Raw genomic sequence first — 24,972 nt, forward strand, 5'->3', positions numbered from 1 at the left:
GAATAATCGTGTTTAAAATAAAGATCCATGTGCCCACCCCCTCCCTCCCCCTGTGTGCCCCCCCCCCCGCTGTTATTAAAATACTCACCCGGCTCCCTCGCTGGCTGGCGCTGCTTCCTGTCCTGGCCGCACCTTCTACTGTATGAGCGGTCACGTGGGGCCCCCCATTACAATCATGAATATGCGGCTCCACCTCTCATAGGGGTGGAGCCGCATATTCATTACTGTAAATGAGCGGCCCCACGTGACCGCTCATACAGTAGAAGGTGCGGCCAGGACAGGAAGCAGCGCCAGCCAGCGAGGGAGCCGGGTGAGTATTTTAATAACAGCGAGGGGGGGGGTGTACAGGGAGTGGGAGGGGGTGGGGTCATGGATCTTTATTTTAAACACGATTATTCATATCTTCTCTACAGCAAACGCTGCTGCAGGGAAGATATGAATCGCGGCTTCAGCACCAGGTGCAGGGGACAGTGCTAAATTATAGCGCTGTCTCTGGCACGGTGCATGTGGTACCCAGTGGGCACACGGACGGCACACGTGTGCCGCATGTGTGCCACACTGATGTGCCACAGAAACGCACCGGCACCTGGACACGGATAATTCCGGTACCGATTTTTCCGGTACCGGAATTATCTGGACATGTGAGACTGCCCTTAGCGAACACATGACAATTATTTTAGGCTTCACTCTTCCCCGTTATCTTTGTAACTCATTTGGTCTCCATTCATTTTCCCTTTTTTGCCACCCATTATCACTTTTTTTTCACATTAAGCACCTTGTCCCTTGTTGAAGCAGACTTTTCACCAGATTGCATAAAACAAACTACAGTACATACATCATTACCTAGATCATTAAGAACCAATGAGACTGGTGTAACTACTTAGAAAGTACGCGTCAGAATAATTTTATAATAGTAATATTAAATTATATTATAACAATAAGGTAAGGACATTTTCAAAAATGATTATTCAGCTATTCTGATATGGGTTTTCAAAGTAAGTAGACACTCTTCAACAGGTCTGAGAGGCTTATTTAACACCAATATTTATTTTTTGTGCAGTCAATTTTTTCCCCACCTTTGTCAAGAGCCATAACTTTTTTACATTTCCATTGACACAGTTATATGAGGACTTTTTTGTGGAACGACTTGTAGTTTTGAATTTGTTTTATGATAAAGATTATATCAAACTTGCATCTTATTTTTTTATTTATGGGGTGAAAGATAATTAGGAAATTTTCAAAAATTCATTTTTGCTTATTTCACTATATTCTCACAGCTGTAACTTTTTTTCTTTTCCCATTGATGGTGTTGTGTGACAGCTTGCTTTTTGCATACCAAGCTGACAATTCTATTGGCACCATGTTGGGGTACATGCAATGTTTTGTTCCTTTTATATTGCATTTATTCTGTGAAATGTGGTGCCTGAAAAACGTCAATTCTGCTTCATTTTTTATTTTTCATTTCAGCGTTCGCTGTGTGGGATAGATCTTTTGTATTTTCTACTTATTTAGGCAATTATACACACAGCAAATTCAAATGCGTTGTTATTATTATTTTTTTATTTGGTTATTTACATTTGGGTAAACGGAAAGTAAAAACACTATATCGATGTTAAATAGGTCTCTTAGACCTGTTGAGGTGGGTGTACTTACTTTGAAAATACATAACAGTTTAATATTTTTGTTACATTTTTTGTTATAAAAACATTTTTTTTCACTTTTAATTAGTATCTTTGGGGGACAGACTTGCATCTGTGATCTTTTGATTGCTTATGCAAAACAATAGTACGTAGCAGTATCAGATGCCAGCTACTGTGTATTCCTGCTTGTTGATGTATGTATGTATTTTGCAATTTTCAAACTTTTAATTTTTGTACACTTAAATCAGAGAGTGGTGTCAAACAAAATAGGTAATAAATAACATTAATATACAAAAGTGGATGTTCCAGTGCCTGGTGTGCTCATCCACATATCAAGAGGATTCTGCCACTTGCTATGCTTTAAATTGATGGAAGAATAAAGAAATCGCTTTAGGAGCTGGAACCTCCACTTTCGTATATTGTTGATTCACATCAGATCCTGACAGAGTTCCGTGCACCTGGGGCAGTCGGTGAGCTGGCTAGGGCGTCAAGCACAAACTTTTTTTTTCTTATAAATAAATAACATTTCCCACATGTCTACTTTACATCAGCATATTTTTGGAATTTGTTTTTGTTAGGACGTTATAAGGGTTAAAAGTTGACCAGTTGACTCATTTTTCCAACAAAATTTGCAAAACCATTTTTTAGGGACAATCTCACATTTGAAGTGAATTTGGGGGGCAATATAGCAGATAATACCCAAAAGTGACACCATTGTAAAAACTGCACCCCTCAAGGTCAAAACCACATTCAAGAAGTTTATTAACTCTTCATGTGCTTAACGAGGACTAAACCAATGTGGAAAGAAAAAATTTACATTTTACTTTTTTCACAAAAAATTTACTTTGGAACCTTTTTTTTATTTTCACAAGGGTAAAAGGATAAAATGGACCACTGTTCAGGCACATGGCAGGGCTCAGAAGGGAGGGAATGATGTTTGACTTTTTAAACTCAAAGTTGGCTGAAATCAATGGCGGATGCCATGTTGCATTTGGAGACCCCTTGATGTAACTAAACAGTGGAACTCCCCAAATTCTAACTCCAACCCTAACCCCAACACATCCCTAACCCTAATCCCAACCCTAAACATAATCCTAACCACAACCCTAACCCTAACACACCCCTAACCCTAATCCCAACCCTAACCATAATCCCAACCATAACCACAACCCCAAACTTTAGCCCAACCCTAACTTTAGCTTAACCCTAACTGTAGCCCAACCCTAACCCTAGTCCCAACCATAACTCTAACTTTAGCCCAAACCTAACCCTAACTTTAGCTCAACTCTATCTTTAGCCCAACCCTAACTGTAGCCCAACCTTAACCCTACTCCCAACCCTAACCCTAACTTTAGCCCAACCCTAACCCCTACTTTAGCTCAACCCTAACTTTAGCCCAACTCTATCCCTAATGGAAAAATGGAAATAAATACTTTTTTATTTTATAATTTTTACTTAAGGGGGTGATAAAGGGGAGTTTGATTTATTTTTTTATTTTGATCACTGTCATAGGGTCTATCACAGTGATCAAAATGAACCAATAGGAAAAAATTTCTACTGCTGCCGGGTGCCAGACGGCAGGTCTCAGCAGGTGCACTGCGCATGCGCCCGTCATTTTCTTCCTGGATGAAGAAGTCGTGGCCTGGGTGACTTCACGGGGGGAGCGCCGCCGATCGCGGCCGGGTGTCAGTTGCCTATCGCAGCTGACATCCGGCACTATGTGCCAGGAGCGGTCACGGACCGCCCCCGGCACATTAACCCCTGGCACACCGCGATCAAAGATGATCGCGATGTGCCGGCGGTATAGGGAAGCATCGCACAGGGAGGCTGCTCCCTCCGGGCTTCCCTGAGCCCCCCGCAGCAAAGCGATGTGATCGCGTTGCTGCGAGGGTCTCCTCACCTCCCTCCCTGCTCGAGCCCCGGATCCAAGATGGCCGCGGATCCGGGTCCTGCAGGGAGGGAGGTGGCTTCACAGAGCCTGCTCAGAGCAGGCACTGTGAAGCAGCCTGCACTGCTATCAGATCATTGATCTGACAGAGTGTTGTGCAAACTGTCAGATCACCGATCTGTGATGTCCCCCCCTGGGACAAAGTAAAAAAGTAAAAAAAAAATTTTCAAATGTATAAAAAAAAATATTACAAAATAATGAAAAAAAAAAATATTATTCCCATAAATACATTTCTTGGAATGTATTTATGGGAATATAAGTACATATATTTAGTATCCCCGCGTCCGTAACGGACCGACCTATAAAACTGGCCCACTAGTTAACCCCTTCAGTAAACACCGTAAGAAAAAAAAAAAAACGAGGCAAAAAACAACGCTTTATTATCATACCCCCGAACAAAAAGCGGAATAACACGCTATCAAAAAGACAGATATAAATAACCATGGTACCACTGAAAACGTCATCTTGTCCCTCAAAAAACGAGCCACCATACAGCATCATCAGCAAAAAAATAAAAAAGTTATAGTCCTGAGAATAAAGCGATGCAAAAATAATTATTTTTTCTATAAAATAGTTTTTATCGTATAAAAGCGCCAAAACATAAAAAAATGATATAAATGAGGTGTCGCTGTAATCGTACTGACCCAAAGAATAAAACTGCTTTATCAATTTTACCAAACGCGGAACGGTATAAACGCCTCCCCAAAAGAAATTCATGAATAGCTGGTTTTTGGTCATTCTGCCTCACAAAAATCGGAATAAAAAGCGATCAAAAAATGTCACATGCCCGAAAATGTTACCAATAAAAACGTCAACTCGTCCCGCAAAAAACAAGACCTCACATGACTCTGTGGACCAAAATATGGAAAAATTATAGCTCTCAAAATGTGGTAATGCAAAAAATATTTTTTGCAATAAAAAGCGTCTTTCAGTGTGTGACGGCTGTCAATCATAAAAATCCGCTAAAAAACCCGCTCTAAAAGTAAATCAAACCCCCCTTCATCACCCCCTTAGTTAGGGAAAAATTAAAAAAATGTATTTATTTCCATTTTCCCATTAGGGCTAGGGTTAGGGTTAGGGCTAGGTTTAGGGCCAGGGATAGGGCTAGGGCTAGGGTTAGGGCTAGGGTTAGGGCTAGGGTTAGGGCTAGGGTTAGGGCTAGGGTTAGGGTTAGGGCTAGGGTTAGGGCTAGGGCTAGGGTTAGGGCTAGGGTTAGGGTTAGGGCTACAGTTTGGGTTGGGGCTAAAGTTAGGGTTCGGGTTGGGGCTAAAGTTACAGTTAGGGTTTAGATTACATTTACAGTTGGGAATAGGGTTGGGATTAGGGTTAGGGGTGTGTCAGGGTTAGAGGTGTGGATAGGGTTACTGTTGGGATTAAGGTTAGGGGTGTGTTTGGATTAGGGTTTCAGTTATAATTGTGGGGTTTCCACTGTTTAGGCACATCAGGGGCTCTCCAAACGCGACATGGCGTCCGATCTCAATTCCAGCCAATTCTGCGTTGAAAAAGTAAAACAGTGCTCCTTCCCTTCCGAGCTGATACATATGGGGTATCAGCGTACTCAGGACAAATAGAACAACAACTTTTGTGGTCCAATTTCTCCTGTTACCCTTGGGAAAATACAAAACTGGGGGCTAAAAAATAATTTTTGTGGGAAAAAAAAGATTTTTTTATTTTCACGGCTCTGCGTTATAAACTGTAGTGAAACACTTGGGGGTTGAAAGTTCTCACAACACATCTAGATTAGTTCCCTGGGGGGTCTAGTTTCCAATATGGGGTCACTTGTGGGGGGTTTCTACTGTTTAGGTACATTAGGGGTTCTGCAAACGCAATGTGACGCCTGCAGACCATTCCATCTAAGTCTGCATTCCAAATGGCGCTCCTTCCCTTCCGAGCTCTGCCATGCGCTCAAACGGTGTTCCCCCCAACATACGGGGTATCAGCGTACTCAGGACAAATTGGACAACAACTTTTGGGGTCGAATTTCTCCTCTTACCCTCGGGGAAAATACAAAACTGGGGGCTAAAAAATAATTTTGGGGGGAAAGATTTTTTTTTTTAATTTTCACGGCTCTGCGTTACAAACTGTAGTGAAACACTTGGGGGTTCAAAGCTATCACAACACATCTAGATGAGTTCCTTAGGGAGTCTAGTTTCCAAAATGGTGTCACTTGTGGGGGGTTTCTACTGTTTAGGTACATTAGGGGCTCTGCAAACGCAATGTGACACCTGCAGACCATTCCATCTGTTATGTTTGCTAATGACAGGTGTTATGAAGGCAATCCAGAAACACAGTGTGCTTAGCGATCAGAGTGCACACAGTGATCTGACAAATACCCAAAAATACAAGAACGAGCTCTGAGACGTGGAAACTCTGTAGACTGCACACCTGATCCTATCCTAAACACAACTAAAAGCGGCTGTGGATTGCGCCTAACAACTACCTAGGCAACTCGGCACAGCCTAAGAAACTAGCTAGCCTGAAGATAGAAAAATAGGCCTGACTTGCCCCAGAGAAATTCCCCAAAGGAAAAGGCAGCCCCCCACATATAATGACTGTGAGTAAGAAGAAAAGACAAAACGTAGGGATGAAATAGATTCAGCAAAGTGGGGCCCGATATTCTAGGACAGAGCGAGGACAGTAAAGCGAACTTTGCAGTCTACAAAAAACCCTAAAGCAAAACCATGCAAAGGGGGCAAAAAAACCCACCGTGCCGAACTAACGGCACGGCGGTACACCCTTTGCGTCTCAGAGCTTCCAGCAAAACAAAAGACAAGCTGGACAGAAAAAAAGCAACAAAAAAGCAAAAAGCACTTAGCTATACAGAGCAGCAGGACACAGGAACAATCAGGAGAAGCTCAGATCCAACACTGAAACATTGACAAGGAGCAAGGATAGCAGCATCAGGCGGAGTTAAGTAATGAAGCAGTTAACGAGCTCACCAGAACACCTGAGGGAGGAAGCTCAGAAGCTGCAGTACCACTTGTGACCACAGGAGTGAATTCAGCCACAGAATTCACAACATCCATCTAAGTCTGCATTCAAATGGCACTCCTTCCCTTCCGAGCCCTCCCATGTGCCCAAACAGTGGTTCCCCCACATACGGTGTATCATCGCACTCAGGACAAATTGGGCAACAAATTTTGGGGTCCAATTTCTCCTGTTACCCTCGGGAAAATACAAAACTGGGGGCTAAAAAAATAATTTTTGTGGGAAACAAATTTTGTTTTATTTTTACGGCTCTGCATTATAAACTTCTGTGAAGCACTTGGTGGGTCAAAGTGCTCACCACACCTCTAGATAAGTTCCTTAGGGGGTCTACTTTCCAAAATAGTGTCACTTGTGGGGGGTTTCAATGTTTAGGCACATCAGTGGCTCTTCAAACGCAACATGGCGTCACATCTCAATTCCTGTCAATTTTGCATTGAAAAGTCAATCGGCGCTCCTTCCCTTCCGAGCTCTCCCATCCGCCCAAACAATGGTTTACCCCCACATATGGGCTATCAGCGTACTCAGGACAAATTGTACAACAACTTTTGGGGTCCAATTTCTTCTCTTACCCTTGGGAAAATAAAAAATTGGTGGAGAAAAGATAATTTTTGTGAAAAAATATGATTTTTTATTTTTACGGTTCTACATTATAAACTTCTGTGAAGCACTTGGTGGGTCAAAGTGCTCACCACACCTCTAGATAAGTTCCTTATGGGGTCTACTTTTCAAAATGGTGTCACTTGTGGGGGGTTTCAATGTTTAGGCACATCAGGGGCTCTCCAAACGAAACATGGCATCCCATCTCAATTCCAGTCAATTTTGCATTGAAAAGTCAAATGGCGCTCCTTTGCTTCCGAGCTCGGCCATGCGCCCAAACAGTGGTTTACCCCCACATGTGGCGTATTGACGTACTCAGGACAAATTGTACAACAATGTTTGGGGTCCATTTTCTCCTGTTACCCTTGGTAAAATAAAACAAATTGGAGCTGAATTAAATTTTTTGTGAAAAAAAAGTTAAATGTTCATTTTTATTTAAACATTCAAAAAATTCCTGTGAAGCACCAGAAGGGTTAATAAACTTCTTGAATATGGTTTTGAGCACCTTGAGGGGTGTAGTTTTTAGAATGGTGTCACACTTGGGTATTTTCTATCATATAGACCCCTCAAAATGACTTCAAATGAGATGTGGTCCCTAAAAAAAAATGGTGTTGTAGAAATGAGAAATTGCTGGTCAAATTTTAACCCTTATAACTCCCTAACAAAAAAAAATTTTGGTTCCAAAATTGTGCTTATGTAAAGTAGACATGTGGGAAATGTTACTTATTAAGTATTTTGTGTGACATATCTCTGTAATTTAATTGCATAAAAATTCAAATTTGGAAAATTGGGAAATTTTCATAATTTTCGCCAAATTTCCGTTTTTTTCACAAATAAACGCAGGTACTATCAAAGAATTTTTACCATTGTCATGAAGTACAATATGTCACGAGAAAACAATGTCAGAATCACTGGGATCCGTTGAAGCGTTCCAGAGTTATAACCTCATAAAGGGACAGTGGTCAGAATTGTAAAAATTGGCCCGGTCATTAACGTGCAAACCACCCTTGGGGTAAAGGGGTTAATGACGGCAATCGAAACACTGAGGTCGGTAAAAACCAACCCAAATCAATTCTCTGGGGTTTCAGCTACCCCTGGGAGCCAAGACCCCAGAGAAATTCCTACTCTGGGGGGCACTATACACTTATTTCTCTGCGCTGTTAAAAAGCGTCGCTGAGGCATAAGTATCCTTAATTGCCGCCAAACACCTCTGCTCTATAAGATAACAATTTTACAATTTGGAAACTTCTGAAGAACAGTAACAAAGGCGGGACATTGCCCTAGTGATGCCCAGGAAGATACTGATGCAACTAGTGATTGGTGTATGGTGGTGCTATGGGAAGAACTCTGGAATATGACTGCGCTATATAAGCAATATAGAAAAAGAGTGTTCATAGAATGAATAACATTGGTGCCATTTGGTGAACATTGTAATGCATCATGTGTGATACTGGGCTAGAATAACGTTGGTCAAGGCAAGATATTTTGCTAACTGGAATTGACAACTTGTCCATCTGCAGGAAGGTATAGAGTGACTGAAAGGTTGCAGGGTTGAAATGTAGCGGCTACATGCCCAGTGAGGGGCCCTTAGAGGAGGCTACCTGTTCAACGGGGTACCTAACTCAAAGTGGCAGATGGTTCTGCTGTCTTGCCAAGTGAGGTATGGTGAGCATGTTACTTGGGACGCAGTCACTCACTGTGTCAGCAGCATGTCAGGCTCAGGTTAGGAGAGCTGATGGCTAGTTCGAGGATTGGGATTTGATCCTTTTGTGAGTAATACGGCCATCTGACTGCACCCTTAGTGGAGTTTCTGTTGTCAATGATTGATAATAACCTGGGGCTCTCTGAGTTTTGCCATTTAGGAGATGGGTCTGTGAGAATTCTCTGTGAACTGCTGCCAATTAGTGACTGATAACTGAGGTGGACAACTGTGTGATAGGCTCTGTGTGTCTGTGGAAACTACCAGTATTGGTGAGACGGCTGATACTAAATTTGGAGGAGGCAGCAGTTGGGTAAAGTAGAGGGCGAAGAGAATCCTTTGGCCTGGTAGAGTTTATAGTGAAAGACTGATTACATTATAGTTCTGTATTTAACAGAATAGAGTGAAAGAATTACCTGGCCTGGTGTAGTCAATAACTAGAGCAGTTTCATCTTAACTAATAATGAGAATGATCTACTGTACTTGCGTTCATTTTTTATAAGAATATTGGGAATAAATAACTAGGTGTGTAGTTCTCTAGTATAATCTAATAGGTTTGGACTGATGGTGTGCTATAAATACAAGCTCTGATTCTGTTTTCAGCATGGCATATTTTGGTGGCCAATCTAATGTCCTGAAAGGGTTTTATTGTTTCCAGATTTTCCATTTTAAAAGTTTATCTTCAGTATTTAGCAGAATTGTCCCTGGTTGTTATGGGTAATAAGTGGTAATACATGAACGTGGTATGTACCAGTTCCAGGTAAGAGAACAAGATTCTATTTTGATTTGCAATTGAAGTTGTACATTTGTTGAATCTTAGATTGAAAGAAAAAAATAAATTGCTTCTCAAAGACACATTGCCCGTAGAGTGACAATTTTAGCTGGCATAGCTGCTAAATTTCTGAAAAACAATCCAAGTCGATTAAGAGTTTAATATTACCTAGCAAACAGCTGTTGGCATACTGCAGAATACCAATAAATTGTATCCCTCTGATCAAATAAAGAGCTTAAATTGGAAGGCAAGAAATAACTGTTATTGTAGACGTTTATTGCCATGTCAAAGGCTTTCTAAAATGGAGCAAATTGAACAAGTAAAAAAACAGAGAACTTAATGATATTTCTCCTAAATGAAGGGAAAAAATGCTACTTTGAATGTGAAATATACAAGCAAAGGTTTGCTCTCAACCAAAGTGATCAATACACAAGCTTATTGTAGGAATAATAAAATCGTAACACACTGTCGGCTTTCTATGAAGCTAATCTCAACAAATATCGAAGGACGTCACTTAAAACATATGAGAGTATAGCTAATCCTATATATAGTAAAGTTGTATTTACTTTAAAATTGTAATATACGTAAGATTATTGTTTCCATTATCTCCAAACCCCTAGGGTTGTTCTATCTTCAACTCTATTTAGAGGGTCAATGATTTTCTACATTAAACTGCAGCTGATACAGTCACAACTTTCATTTATAATATTGAAATCATTATACCTTCACACCACAATACACTTAGGGTTAGCTATTATGTATCCGACTGTTCACATTAGTGTCACATCTCCGGAGTCATGACAGCTGTGATGAATCATTACTGCCGTGATGAATTATGTCAGCTGTAATGGATCCATCTTCAAATGGATCTCAACGAATCCTGATAGATTTCATTGACTGATAATGGGACTTGTCAGGTTTCCATTGGGTTATGGTATTTTTGACAGCAAGAATTTAGCAGTAGAGTTTTGCTATTTTTGCCATCAGGGAGTAACAGGAATAATGTCATTGTGATTAGAGTCCATGCAATTGTGACTTGTTACATGTAAATGTCCAGGCTCCTGTTGTAAGGGCGCTGCAAAACTTATATTTTGCTTAGTATTCGCAACCCTTAGGGAACTATTATTGCATTTTACCTTTTTTAGTCTAGTTTTTGTTCTTTTTCTTCTTAAATAAGAAATATAAATATAATATAAATATAAATATTTTATATATGTTTGACATTGTGGGTGGGGGGTAGGTTTACCAGAGGTTTTTGGCTGATACATCAATTGCAACTTTTAAAAAGTCACAAAATTTTTATATGCCGTGTTTTTCTATTAGGGCTCGCACACATGACTTGGACAGAGCCGGCCCAAGGAAAAAAAATCATTACATGCCTGATATTCGGATTGCACTTGGCCCTGCAAGTCAGCGAGTCCATGGAAAACATTGGACTGCATTCTGAGTGAGGTCTGATGTTCATGGAATGACACTGGAGAAGATGGCGATTATTTTTCTCCATCTTCTTTTCATCCCAGAGAATTAGATCACATTATGACCACACTCAGATCAGAGTTTGACTAAAGTGTGAGTTTCATAATCAATCGGATTCTCTCAGATGAAAGAATTTGCGCTCGTGACCAGGGTTGGCAACCTTCTATTCAATTTTTTCCCTAGACAACTGGACTGATATTCACGGACTGTTGACATTTTTTACGGACATTTGCCATGCCGTTAATAAAACCATACACCATTATAAAACCAAAATAGCACATACTGAGAATGAAACCAAGCATAAAGGATTGGAGAAGTTGTACTGAGCCTTGTATAATTACACCCAGTGTACACAGCTCCCCACTATGTACTATATACAGCTTAATACAATATACTATATTAAACTGTATAGTGTAGAGCTGTATGAACATATTACAGTGTAAAGCTGTGCCTATGTATATAATTTATACTATGGAGTCCACACTCTGCATTTTACATTCACTCCCTGACAGAAGTTATGTTGCTTATCCATGTTATGTAAATAAAAGCTATAACCTGACGTTAAATTCATCCATTGGTTGTATAAATTATTCAGTTTCAAAGCTGTGAACCCTCTGAAATGTGGTCTAGGTTAAGAAAATAAATTGGCATCAATGCAGAAATATTGATCAATTAATGGACACAGAATGGTCAGATTTTGGCAAGACAAAAGTATTGTCACCCACAGAAAGTAATGTGATATTCAAACAAATAATTAACTTAAAATACAAATATATGTTGCAAAACATTGGTGAAGGAAGTTGTGATGCTATTAGAGTCATATTTAATATTTTGTGTGACTTCCATGAGCTTGAAGGACTGCATCCATGCAGGTTCTGCTGCTGAATGCACTTGAACAAATTATCCAGATCCATAGCTGGCAGCTCTTGTGTAATCACCAACCAATTATGTCCTTGATGTGCTCGATGGTGGATAAGCCCGGTAATGCCACACAGGCTGCTTGCAGTAGCTCCAGCAACATATTATGATGTCTCGCATTATGTTGAATAATGGCTCCAGGGACACTTTGGAGAAATGGTGGCCCCACTGGTTCCATGGCCAAATCAAATCAAATGTAATGCAGAGCTGTTAGTGCACCTGGAATGAAGACCATAGGGGTCCTGCTACCATAAATTATATCACCCAACACCATGATCTTGGCAGTAGGATTGATGTGATATTCTCTCATGATGGCCTCTTCATGAGTTGCTCACATAGTCTTCAAGCCATTCTCAGGCTATCATTGAATTGAAGAAAAAATTAAGACTCATCACTGAAGAGGACAGACCTCTAGTCCAGCCTGCCAATGTTTTACATAGTCAAGAATTATAATTGATGAGAAAGTAGTCAGACTTACCACAATAAAACACTGATTTTCCCAGTCTCCATTTTTCTCCCTCAGTACTTCCACATTTTTCTCCACAAGGAGAAACCTTACCCCTTAGACCGATTTTTAATAACATAGTAACATAGTAACATAGTTAGTAAGGCCGAAAAAAGACATTTGTCCATCCAGTTCAGCCTATATTCCATCATAATAAATACCCAGATCTACGTCCTTCTACAGAACCTAATAATTGTATGATGCAATATTGTTCTGCTCCAGGAAGACATCCAGGCCTCTCTTGAACCCCTCGACTGAGTTCGCCATCACCACCTCCTCAGGCAAGCAATTCCAGATTCTCACTGCCCTAACAGTAAAGAATCCTCTTCTATGTTGGTGGAAAAACCTTCTCTCCTCCAGACGCAAAGAATGCCCCCTTGTGCCCGTCACCTTCCTTGGCTGTTAATCTGCATGAATTCAATTTCAGATATGTGATGACTCTTTATCTCAAAGTCTCTGGGACTGGGGGTTGAATCAGATTGATAATGGTTACTATTACAGGACCAGTTTGAATTCCACTTTTTCAATCTTCTCTCTGATAATCGGGTGTCTACACAAATACAATGGTGAATGTGGTAATCCTAAATTGTGGGCGCATCAGCCCTGTCTAGTTCATCTTTGAGTGTGGTGGAGTGTGTGTTCTTAAAAACAGATCATTTTACAGCATTACTCCATTCAGTTTCAATAACCCATGGTCTGAGATCTGTGGTGTACTCTGCAGTAGAGTAATTACCCTGACATAGAGCCATCAGTGTAGATGGAGATATTGCACAATGGCTCATGGTTGCCAGGAAGTCCTCCAGATCATTAACTCGATCATGATGAGTTTCAATACGGGAGCTGGCCCAGGCTAAAGATTTATGTGTCAGTAGCATAATGATACACAAAACTATTGATCTGTCAGGATGGAAGAGAGCAGGGTGTGCACCAAAGTACAATTTGCACTGGTTGGTGGATCCACAAAATTTGTCACGGTCTCCAGCAAACTTGAAATGTAGGAGTGGAAGGATGTTTGGAGGAGCCAGAGCAGTATGTTGGTTCTGTAACTGAAGGATCTGCTCAGACTGCAGTGCAATCTTATTGCTTACATATTGTACAATATTGTGTAGATCCTGTGTAGTGTGTCCAAAAATGTTAAGGAGCTGGAGATTGGAACTGGACTAACAGCTAGACACAACTAATGAGTGAGAGATCCATGTGGCTTTAAGTAGGCCTAAACAGAAAACGATATGGATTCCACAAGTTCAGAATCTGCCATCTTAGTAAAGGGCAATTTCAGAACTCAACAGCAGCCCTCAAGTGGTAAGTAGTGGTATTGTAGCACAATTACCAAGGTGAACAATAGCAGCCAATAGTGGTCAACCTGCAGAAGAACAACAAAAATCCTAACACTCATACGAGAAAATCCGGCCAAGTCTGCAAATGACACTTAGGTTAAACTCTGTCAGAGTTTGCGCCTAGCCTCAATCTCCTGTGATCCGAATGACTGGCAGGAAAGAATCGGAGCACCGGTGCGGAGAAGATGGAGAAACTAATTTCTCTATCTTCTCCATTGCCCATGTCTGCAGTAATCGGACAGCACTCGGATGACATCTGTGTGCAATTCTATATTTCACACACACCCATAACTTGTATGTGTGTACTTTCAACGACGTATTTGAATACTTATTAAAAATAGAAGAGTCTCTTTAACTCTATCTCTTTCTCTCTCTCTTCCCCCTCAGCCAATGAAGAAGCTGCTGCTCCAACCAACATTGCTCTAACCGATGCCCTGGCAAGTGCCGGAAGCTTTGGACAGAAGGACATTTTTATAGATATAGTGAAGAGCAAAAGGGTAACAATGTTTTGAACTTTTGACTTTCTGACTCCATATCTCATTATCCACTATTGCTTTAAATGTGAGACTAACATCATTTTATAGACAATCATGTTGGTTATCTCATACATAAATGTGACTTGCAACTATTTAGCATATGATTAGTTATGCAGATTTTTGCCATGTCACTGCATTGTTACTGTTTTGCTCCTGGTGGTAGAAAAATATTTTTTTCTGATTACTACAAATTACAAACTGTTAGGTTGATTCCCAAGTGAAAGGTCATTTATTTGAATCAAGGAGCAGCCATGAAGATGATTTCCACCTTCCATCTTCGATGATGTCACGGTCAGATGACCAGTCACCTGACCGCTCATGTGACCGCTCACCTGACCGCGACGTCATCGAAGGTCCTTCACTCACAGCATTCTTAAGGACGGAGGCGGACGCTTGCAGCGGTGACAGCCAGGATTTTTCGGAGGGGTGAGTATAGCCATATTTTTTATTTTTATTCTTTATTTTTTACGTTAATATGGATCACAGGGCCTGAAGGAGAGTTTCCTCTTCTCCAGACCCTTGGAACCATATGCACCACACACTCCGATACCGATTTCCGATATCACAAAAATATCGGATCTCGGTATCGGAATTCCGATACAGCAAATATCGGCCGATACCCGATACTTGCAGTATCAGAATGCTCAACACTACTAATAACATATTGTATCAGGTAGCCACAGGGCCAGATAGTGTCAGCAGACATTGGGCAGGGGCGCCATTTGCGCTTATCAATAGGGTGCCAACCTCTGCTGCCCAGCTAGCTGTATCACTTTAGGAACATCATTGTGAGAGATAGCTACACAATATAAACCCAACTGCATCATTGGTGTGGGGTTTCTGTAGTCAACTGCTTTTTGTGGATAAATAACCACTACTGAACTTTTTGGTCTTTTAAATAAACATATTTTTAAAGTAATTATAAAAAGTTAATTTTAAGGGGTATTCATTCTTATTAAACTGGTCATTATCTTCCCTAATTGTTGTATTCTTATACAGTTGTGCTCAAAAGTTTACATACCACAACAAAATGTTTGCTTTCTTGGCCTTTTTTCAGAGAATATGAATGATAACACCAAACCTTTTTCTCCACTCATGGTTAGTAGTTGGGTGAAGCCATTTATTATCAAACTAGTGTGTTTTCTCTTTTTAAATCATAATGACAGCCCAAAACATCCAAATGACCCTGAGTTCAACTACTATTTAGGCGATTGGGAGCCATTGGCATTTAGGAAAGCTTTTGCAGAATAGAGACATTGGTCAGAGGGCGCTAGGTGTAAAGTAATGGTCTTTACTGATCTGAGATAAAAAAAAACCACACTTAACACTCTTTCACTTTTTCTTCTGTGAAAGAATAGCACCCATTCTTACAGAAAAGGCATCTGTCTCAACCACAAAAGGAAAATCAACATTGGGTTGACTGAGGACCAGAGCTTTTGAAAAGGCTAAATTGAGAGCAGCAAAAGCATCTACAGCCAAAGAAGATCAAGAGGTAAAGTCAGAACCTTTCTTAATCATATCAATAAGAGGGTTGACTATGACTGAAGTTAATAATGAACTTACTATAACAATTGGCAAAACCTTAGGGTACCGTCTCACAGTGGCACTTTTGTCGCTACGACGGTACGATCCATGACGTTCCAGCGATATCCATACGATATCGCTGTGTCTGACACGCAGCAGCGATCAGGGACCCTGCTGAGAATCGTACGTCATAGCAGATTGTTTGCAACTTTCTTTCGTCGCTGGATCTCCCGCTGTCATCGCTGGATCGATGTGTGTGACACCGATCCAGCAATGTGTTCGCTTGTAACCAGGGTAAACATCGGGTTACTAAGCGCAGGGCCGCGCTTAGTAACCCGATGTTTATCCTGGTTACCATCGTAAATGTAAAAAAACAGTACATACTTACATTCCGGTGTCCGTCAGGTCCCTTGCCATCTGCTTCCCGCACTGACTGACTGCCGGCCGTAAAGTGAAAGCAGAGCACAGCGCACTGTGCTGTGCTTTCACTTTACGGCCGGCAGTCAGTCAGTGCGGGAAGCAGACGGCAAGGGACAGACACCGGAATGTAAGTATGTACTGTTTGTTTTTTTTTACGCTGGTAACCAGGGTAAACATCAGGTTACTAAGCGCGGCCCGGGGACCTCGGCATCGTTGGTCGCTGGAGAGCTGTCTGTGTGACAGCTCTCCAGCGACCACACAACGACTTACCAACGATCACGACCAGGTCGTATCGCTGGTCGTGATCGTTGGTAAATCGTATAGTATAACGGTACCCTTAGAAGCTCTGTAAAGTTTTAAGGTTAGAAGGTTAGCAGATTGCACACAATCAAGGATAGCCTGTACTTTAATGGGATCCATTTGAAAACCTTTAGCAGAAAACAGATGACTCAAAAACTAAATCTACTGCACCTCAAAGCTGACACTTCTTTAGTTTGACAAACAAATGATTGTTATGAAAGACCTGGAGCACCTGTTAGATATGCACCCAATGCTCCTCAGGAGAACCTGAGTAGATCAAAATATGATCCAAGAAGTATCACCACAAATTTAGCGACCAAAGAGGAAAAAATATAATTTCTGACTTTCTGAAATACAGAAAACATTGGTCAAACCAATAGCATCACCAAATTCACAAAGTGACCCTCGGAAGTATTGAAGGCAGTCTTCCACTCATCACCTTGGCTAATACTCATAATAATATATGCCCCTCTCAGATCCAGATTAGAAAACCACTTGGCCCCCGCTAGTTGATTAAACAGATCAGGAATCATAATGAACGGGCATGGATTAAATACAGTAGTCTAATGAATCTCTCTAAAATCCATCTTTTTTCTTAACAAAGAAAAATCCCATGGCAACTGGTGAGGTGGAAAGCCTTATGTGATCCTTGGAGAGATTAATTTAAATGTACATTTTCAAGGCATCTCTTTTTGAAGAGAGAGATTAAATAGATGAGATTTTGGCAATATGACCTTTGAGATAAATTTGATAGCACAATCATATGACCTGTGCGAGGGAAGAACTTCACATTGACTCTCAGAAAAAAACATCCTTAAATTCCTGAATGAAATCTAGAAAAAAAATCTGTCAGAGATTTAGAAAACACAGATAAAGAGGAATTGTGGATGATCTGCACTGCTGGTGGACTAAATAAAAGAATAACCACATGTACTGTACTTTCTGTATGGATTTGGATTTATTATATGGGATAGTAGCAGCACAGATCATCCACAAATACTCCTTTTCTGTGTTTTCCCGGTCTGAAGACTTATTGGACCTGCAGCAGTTGGGTGTATAAGTGATTGAAATGTTGTGTGTACCCAACTAAATCAGGTTAGTATAACATCATTTAAACAGCTTTATCTCCCTTGGATAAACCCTACTGTGCTGTCTTTTTCCTCCTATATTTTTTCAGAGATTTAGAAAAAACACCTGTAAAACAAAAATTCCCCCAAGACTTAAGGTACCGTTACACTAAACGACTTACCAACGATCACGACCAGCGATAAGACCTGGCCGTGATCGTTGGTAAGTCGTTGTGTGGTCGCTGGGGAGCTGTCACACAGACAGCTCTCTCCAGCGACCAACGATCAGGGGAAAGACTTCGGCATCGTTGAAACTGTCTTCAATGATGCCGAAGTCCCCGGGTAACCAGGGTAAATATCGGGTTACTAAGCCTAGGGCCGCGCTTAGTAACCCGATATTTACCTTGGTTACTATTGTAAAAGTAAAAAAAAAAAAAACAGTACATGCTCACATTCCGATGTCTGTCACGTTCCCCGGCGTCAGCTTCCCGCACTGACTGTGTCAGCGCCGGCTGTAAAGCAGAGCACAGCGGTGACGTCACTGCTGTGCTCTGCTTTACAGTCGGCGCTGACACAGTCAGTGCGGGAAGCTGACGCCGGGGGACGTGATAGACATCAGAATGTGAGTATGTACTTTTTTTTTTTTTTACTTTTACAATGGTAACCAGGGTAAATATCGGGTTACTAAGCACGGCCCTGCGCTTAGTAACCCAATATTTACCCTGGTTACCAGTGAACACATCGCTGGAGCGGCGTCACACACGCCGATTCAGTGATGACAGCGGGTGATCAGTGACCAAAAAAAGGTCCTGATCATTCCCAGCGACCAACGATCTCCCAGCAGGGGCCTGATCGTTGGTCGCTGTCACGCATAACGATTTCGTTAACAATATCATTGCTACGTCACAAAACGCGTGACGTTGCAACGATATCATTAATGAAATCGTGTGAAGGTACCTTAAACTCGCAACTCTCCCAATTGATGGATGGATTGTGTTTCACCAACCTGGACATACTCAATACAACTTTCTTGGTTTTTCCTTCATTACCAGCTAAAGACAAAGAATCTATGTGTAACACTTCCAACCAAATGCACACACTGTCAACCTTAGAAATAACATGACTCTTAATAAGGAGAGAATTATCAATTTCTGATCCTTGAATAGGATGACCTTTAAGATGAGATAAGATGAGAGTTGACACGCACGTGAACACGTGTATGCGGGGTGGAGAATAGGATTTTTTTTTGTAAAAAAATATAATGGGAATGCCCCCTATAACCCTTTTTTTTACCATAGCTTACCTGTGGGCGTTGGTGGTGAAGCAAGGTCAAAGGAGCCAGGGTCGCTGCTTCAGGAGGTCTGCGGCAGTGGCACTAGTAGGGCGATGCTGAATGCCCCATCCTTTCAGAAGGGTCACTGATTCAGCAGGTCAGTGGTGGCAGCTGAAGGAGTGGGGCGATGTTGTGGGCCCCATCCTCTCAGAAGATATCGAGGTCCCCTTTCCCATACATATCCCTGTGGGGGACGAGATCTCCCGACATCTCAGTCTGCGCATGGGCCACCTCCAGTGGCAATTTTCCCGAAGCCCATAGCAGGAATTTGTACAGGAGAGGGGACCTCCGCTCACCGGTGCCAACATCTTCTGAGAGACTGGGGCAGACAGCATTGCTCCACTTGTCCTGCCACTGCCAACCTCTTGAAACAGCATCCCTAGCTCCTGTGACCCTGCTCCACCACAGCCACCCCCCAGATTATATACATTCTGATTATAATACATACCACTTGGTTTCCTCCCAAATTTTGGGGAAAAAATGCATCTAATGATCTGAGAAACATGGTATTTTCTTTTACTTTTTTGTATCTTAAACTTGATGAGTCTTGTATTCATGTGCATCTTATAGTGTGAACAATATGGTATATGTACTCCTGTCCCCCGTGGGGTGGTTTTATGTATGTATGGAATTGTGGGGCTCATTTTGTGACACTTTAGTGGACCATGCAACGTTTTGCACAAAAAAGTAATATTTTCTGTTTTTGAGCACCATTTAAAAAAAATTGACATAAAAGCGTGAATGAATAAATTGACACAAATAATACAGTAAATGATGAATAATGTCATTAACAAAATAAGTTTGACTAAGGCTAGTTTCACATTTGCGGTTAAGTCTGCAGCGTATCGTCTGCAACCGCAAACGCATGCAAAAACACATGCAAACGTCTGATAACACAGCGTTTTTTAACCGCATCAGCTTACACATGATGGTAAAAAACTGCAGCGTTTGCATGCGTTTTACATGTGTTTGCGCTTTTTATGCGCATGCGTTTGGCATTTCCAGGAGGGTGTGTCTTTAATGGGCATGTCTAAATCAGTTCCTGGACATGTGCATGCGTATGCAAAGACATGTGTACGCATGCGTTCCCATAGACAGTAATGCTTTTTTTGCCGCATTCCTTGCGCTAACAACCGCATATGCTTCTAGGTGGCAAATTGACGCCTCTAAAATTACTACATGCCGTGTTTACCGCGCCAAACCGCAGACAATGAAATGCTGCATGCGTCGTCAAACGAGGCAAAACGCAACCGATCGCAGACACATGCATCCCTAATGTTAAATATAGGAAAACACAATGCATGCAGATAATTGTGGAAGAAACGCTGCGGACAAAACCACAAATGTAAAACTGGCCTAACCCCAATAAAAAAATACAGGTAATTTTATATAAAACACTATCAAATTAATATAGAGCTCTGGCAAAAATTAAGAAACCACCAAAACCATGTCATGGCCAGCCCAATCTCCAGACCTGAACCCCATTGAAAACCTCTGGAATGTAATCAAGAGGATGATGGATAGTTACAAGCCATCAAACATGTTGTCAGAAGTTTATAGAATAAAATAACAATTGGCATTTTACTCAAAAATATATTTATAAAGAGAAAATCAGACAAACTGAACATTTTGCAATGATAATTGTTGCCAGGGCTGTACTTTAATATACTATATATACAGTAATAACCTATACAACATTTTGCTTACTATAAATTCTTAATTACACAAATACATGTAAAAATAATTAAACTCAATCACTTCTTAAAACATATATATACAGACGCCCTCAGCTCTGTCTGCCCAGGGATATTACTGTAGTAAGTACAGAGGTTGTAATTGCAGCCAAACCCTGGAGCCTAAGGAGCCAAAAAGGACCTTTTTGTGCATTTGAAAAGACAAACACTATAAAACCCTTAACGAATTGTGGCGTTTGGTATATCATTGCAGGATTGACTGTGGCTTAAGGGCTCAGGAGCTGAGCTCTCTCCACTGATATGTTACATAGTTAGCATCTGCTTCTAACAGCAGCAACTGGAGCTGAGCTCTGGTCTCTGCTGTTAACAATTTAAATGCCACTGTCATGCTAAGACTGCCGTGTTTAGACAGAAATCTCTCTGATACTCAGGTGCACGGACGTCTATCGCCCCCTGTGATATGATAGTGGGGATCTGATGAGTTACCATGACAGTTGGGGGTCTCTTGAGCACAATGTCTGAAAACATCCTTAGGATTTGATTTTCCTTGTCTATGTGTACAAGACAGCTGTGAGGAAGTGGTATAGCAGGCAGCTGAAATCCACATGCCTAAAACTCATGCAGACTAACAGGCACATGCCAGAAATGACAGAAAATGTCAGTCCAGCCAATGACTGGACACTGCAATTATTTTGTTATTAAGACAGAACCAAGATTGACAGATCATGACTTTTATTCCTATGAAAAACCCTTCAGGATTTTTGTAAGCTAAATACAGAAAACAACTCATCAGTCAATTTTTACCTATTTTGAGCTGACATTTTAAAGGCAGGAAGCTGTTAGTGTTTTCCATACAGTCTGAAGTTGCAGTGCTCATGTTAGGCTACGTGCAGATGTTTTCTCATCTGAGAAAAGGGTTTGATCAGAGTGTGAGCACAGCATGATCCAATTGTCTAGGATGAGGAGAAGATGGAGGAAAAAAATTCTCCATCTCCTCCATTCTGTCAGTCCATGGAAACTGTACTGCACTCAGATATCATCCGAATGCGTTCTGATGTTTTCCACAAAACTGATTGACTTGCATTACAGAGTGCGATCCGAATATTGGGTCAACCTTCGGAATGCCGTGATTTTTATCTCAGGCCAGCATTGTCTGAGGAACAAATTTTACATGTTTACAGCCCCTTAGCAAAACATTGTTCTGGGTGCGATCTGATGTTTTGATTGATCACATCATGATGGATGACCAATAATATTGTCACCTGGACAAGCCCTTAAAATGATTCATTGATTTCGAGATACCAAGTTAAATACAATATTCTCTTTACATGTGGCTTTTCTCTTCTGCTGTTAATTCCAAATGCTGTTAATCTTTTTCTTTCAAGACCCATAGTTTAAGCTTGTTCCCTATTCTGTACTATAATTTTACCTCAATTATCAAGATACATGCATGCTATTGTTCTAGAATGCAGCTTCACAATTTAATCATTTAAAGTGAATCTGTCAGCAAGTTTTTGCTATGTAATCTGACAGCAGCATAAGGTATTGACAGATATCCTGATTCCAGCAATGTGTCACTTAGTTTACTGGCTGCAGTAGGTATGATAGAAGCACAGATTTCTCGGCTGCAGATTTAGCAGCGCTCAGATGTTGAGCTGTGTTTAACCACGCCCACACCACAGACTGGCTGCTTTCTATGTACATTGCATGTTGACAGAAAGCTGCTAATCAGTGGTGGGGGCGTGGCTGGACTACAAGGCAACTTGTCCTACAGTGATAATCTCCTGCTGAAAAATTACTGATTGTATTGAAACAGCAAAAAAAAAAACCCAACAACCCAGTAAATAGCACATAGCTGAAATCAAGGTTTCTGCCACTACATCATGATGCTTTCAGATTACATAGCAATAACCTTATGAAAGATTCCCTTTAATTCACAGGGCTGTATATGGTTACTATTACATTTTATTTCTATGAGTATGTTTGCATTTTTTCCCTTTTCTATGCAAAAAATGATAATAGAATATAAATATTTTTTTAGCCACCTAAAATGCCTAACAACTTTCTGGGATAATAATATGGTAATGTCACATCACTTCTAGAAAGTTTATGACCTGATAAGTCATAATGGGCATTGATTTATCACATTAATTATGATGAGTGATGTTGATTACCTTTCCTGACACTTGCACGCTGTTTTCTCGCAGGTTCGTGATGGCTTCAGAAATTTTCATATCAATAGGATCCATAACTGACTCAATATTGAATGGTCCCTCCAACCTGTCAGCAACTAGAAGCATAGCATCTGTCAAAACAAAAAAAAAATCAAAAGTTAAAGAAAGGTCAGCAGCAAAATCTAAGCGCCAAAACTAAAAGGTCACATTACACACAGAGCTCATTGTCGAGCTGAGAATTAATTACACCTTGACAATAAATAAATGTGTACACAATATTGCAAACACACCTGACACATCACTATACATCGGCTTTCTGCAGACTTGGAGATTAATTCTCCTATGATTAACATGCAAAGCAAATAGTTGCCAACTTTCAATGCCATTTCAAAACTTTTACTAAAATCATGAAATACTTTTTCCAGGACAGGACTGTTCAAAAAGTGTCTTGCGTACAGCATGTATTTTCTTGATCTGTTTTATCTGTGAATCCAAAGTAAAACACTTTAATTTGGCTTCTCGCACATTATTAATACTATGATTATTATTATTGAAGTCCACACATAGAAAAAAGAAATGACGAGCACCACCGCTACACCTACTCTTGCAATGCACTTCCAAATGAATGAATGAACGCTGTAGGAACATATACACTGGTCATGGGGTGCTCAACCAGAAAATGACAGCACTGAATGTCCACAAAAAGCAAGAAAAGAAAGGTTGGCACTCACCAGCTAAATTCCAATGTTTATTTCAAGGCTTAAAACATGTTCAGCAGGACGACGGGGGAGTGGAGTGTGAGGACTTCGGCCGTTTCGCACTCTTGCGCTTCTACGGGTCATGGAAGTGAAAGGAAATGACGGGAGACTAAATACCTCCCCCATATCCCACCCCCATAGATACAGACAAAGTGCAAAGTGAAAATACTTCTCAAATGTGACATGAACAACTCCTAAATTATTTATACAAAACCATAAATGCAATGCGAATCAAGGTGCTGTAACTACAAAAAAACCAGACATATCTATCCTGTCGTTAAAACCAGTGGATTCCAGCGCTCTCGCGCACATAAGCCACTTTGCCTCTTTCCTAAGATGGAGTTTTTTACACTCTCCTCCCTGTGGAGGTAAATTGACTTTTTCCAGCCCTGCAAAATTCAGGAACCGAGGATTTCCTTGAGGTAACTCCCTAAAATGGTTAATTAACCTTGCCTGTAAGTATAGAATTACAATGTTCCCTAAATCTGACAAATAAGGGTCTTATTGTCTTTCTAATGTAATAGAACTTACATGGACAAAACAATACATGAACAACATTATTATTATTATTGATGACGTGACCCAAAATGTATTACTAACTGTATACACATTCGGTGTTCACTTAAAGTCGGACTTCATGTTTATAGTTATAAGAGTATTCAGAACTATTCAATGTGTCCGAGACCCAGATGCTGAGTGCTCCCCATCCCATTTGGGATGTTATGTTGTGGTCTGCTCCTAGCCGCTAACATGAGCCAGCCCCCTGATAATGGCTTCTTCTATGCTGTCCCATATCAGGGGTGTGGCTTATTGTGCTTGTAATGAAAGCATGCCCCCGAGTGAGTGTGAGTCTGTGCTCTCCCTTCCCAACCCAGTGATATCTGCCTGTTCCTAATTGTGCAGAGACAGCCTACGCCTGTCCATAGTCTGTCCATACTCTAGTTCCCATCCTCTGCACTGCTCTCCCTCTCTCAGTAGCCCTCCTGTATCACAGAAGTTTTAGGGGGCAATCACTTTTTCACACAGTGCCCTGTAGGTTTGGATTTCTTTTTTCTTTTTTTTAAGAAACTGCATTTTGTGATTACATGTGTTATCTTTGTCTAATATTTAAATTTGTTTGGTGATCTGATACATTTGAGTGTGAAAAAAAAACATGCAAAAGAATAGGAAATCAGGAAGGGGGCAAAGACTTTTCCACACAACTGTTTATAAATCTACAACTGATAAATGTAAGCAGAAAATCAGTCTGTTAAATGGTGCCACAAAATACTCCTTCAGTTTATATG

General features: G+C 40.8%; 1 protein-coding gene across 2 annotated transcripts in view; it reads right to left on the minus strand.

Moving 5' to 3' along the window:
* The window catches only part of GPC6 (glypican 6), a 1,713,043-nt gene that overhangs the window by 182,259 nt on the left and 1,505,812 nt on the right, over window positions 1-24,972 (minus strand). For both annotated transcript variants that reach the window (XM_069758052.1, XM_069758051.1), the window contains exon 5: window positions 22,929-23,059. In XM_069758052.1, coding sequence (XP_069614153.1) covers window positions 22,929-23,059 — 131 coding nt within the window. The remainder of the gene's footprint in view (window positions 1-22,928; window positions 23,060-24,972) is intronic.

The sequence above is a fragment of the Ranitomeya imitator genome, chromosome 3 (assembly GCF_032444005.1).
Source record: "Ranitomeya imitator isolate aRanImi1 chromosome 3, aRanImi1.pri, whole genome shotgun sequence".
Lineage (NCBI taxonomy): Eukaryota > Metazoa > Chordata > Amphibia > Anura > Dendrobatidae > Ranitomeya > Ranitomeya imitator.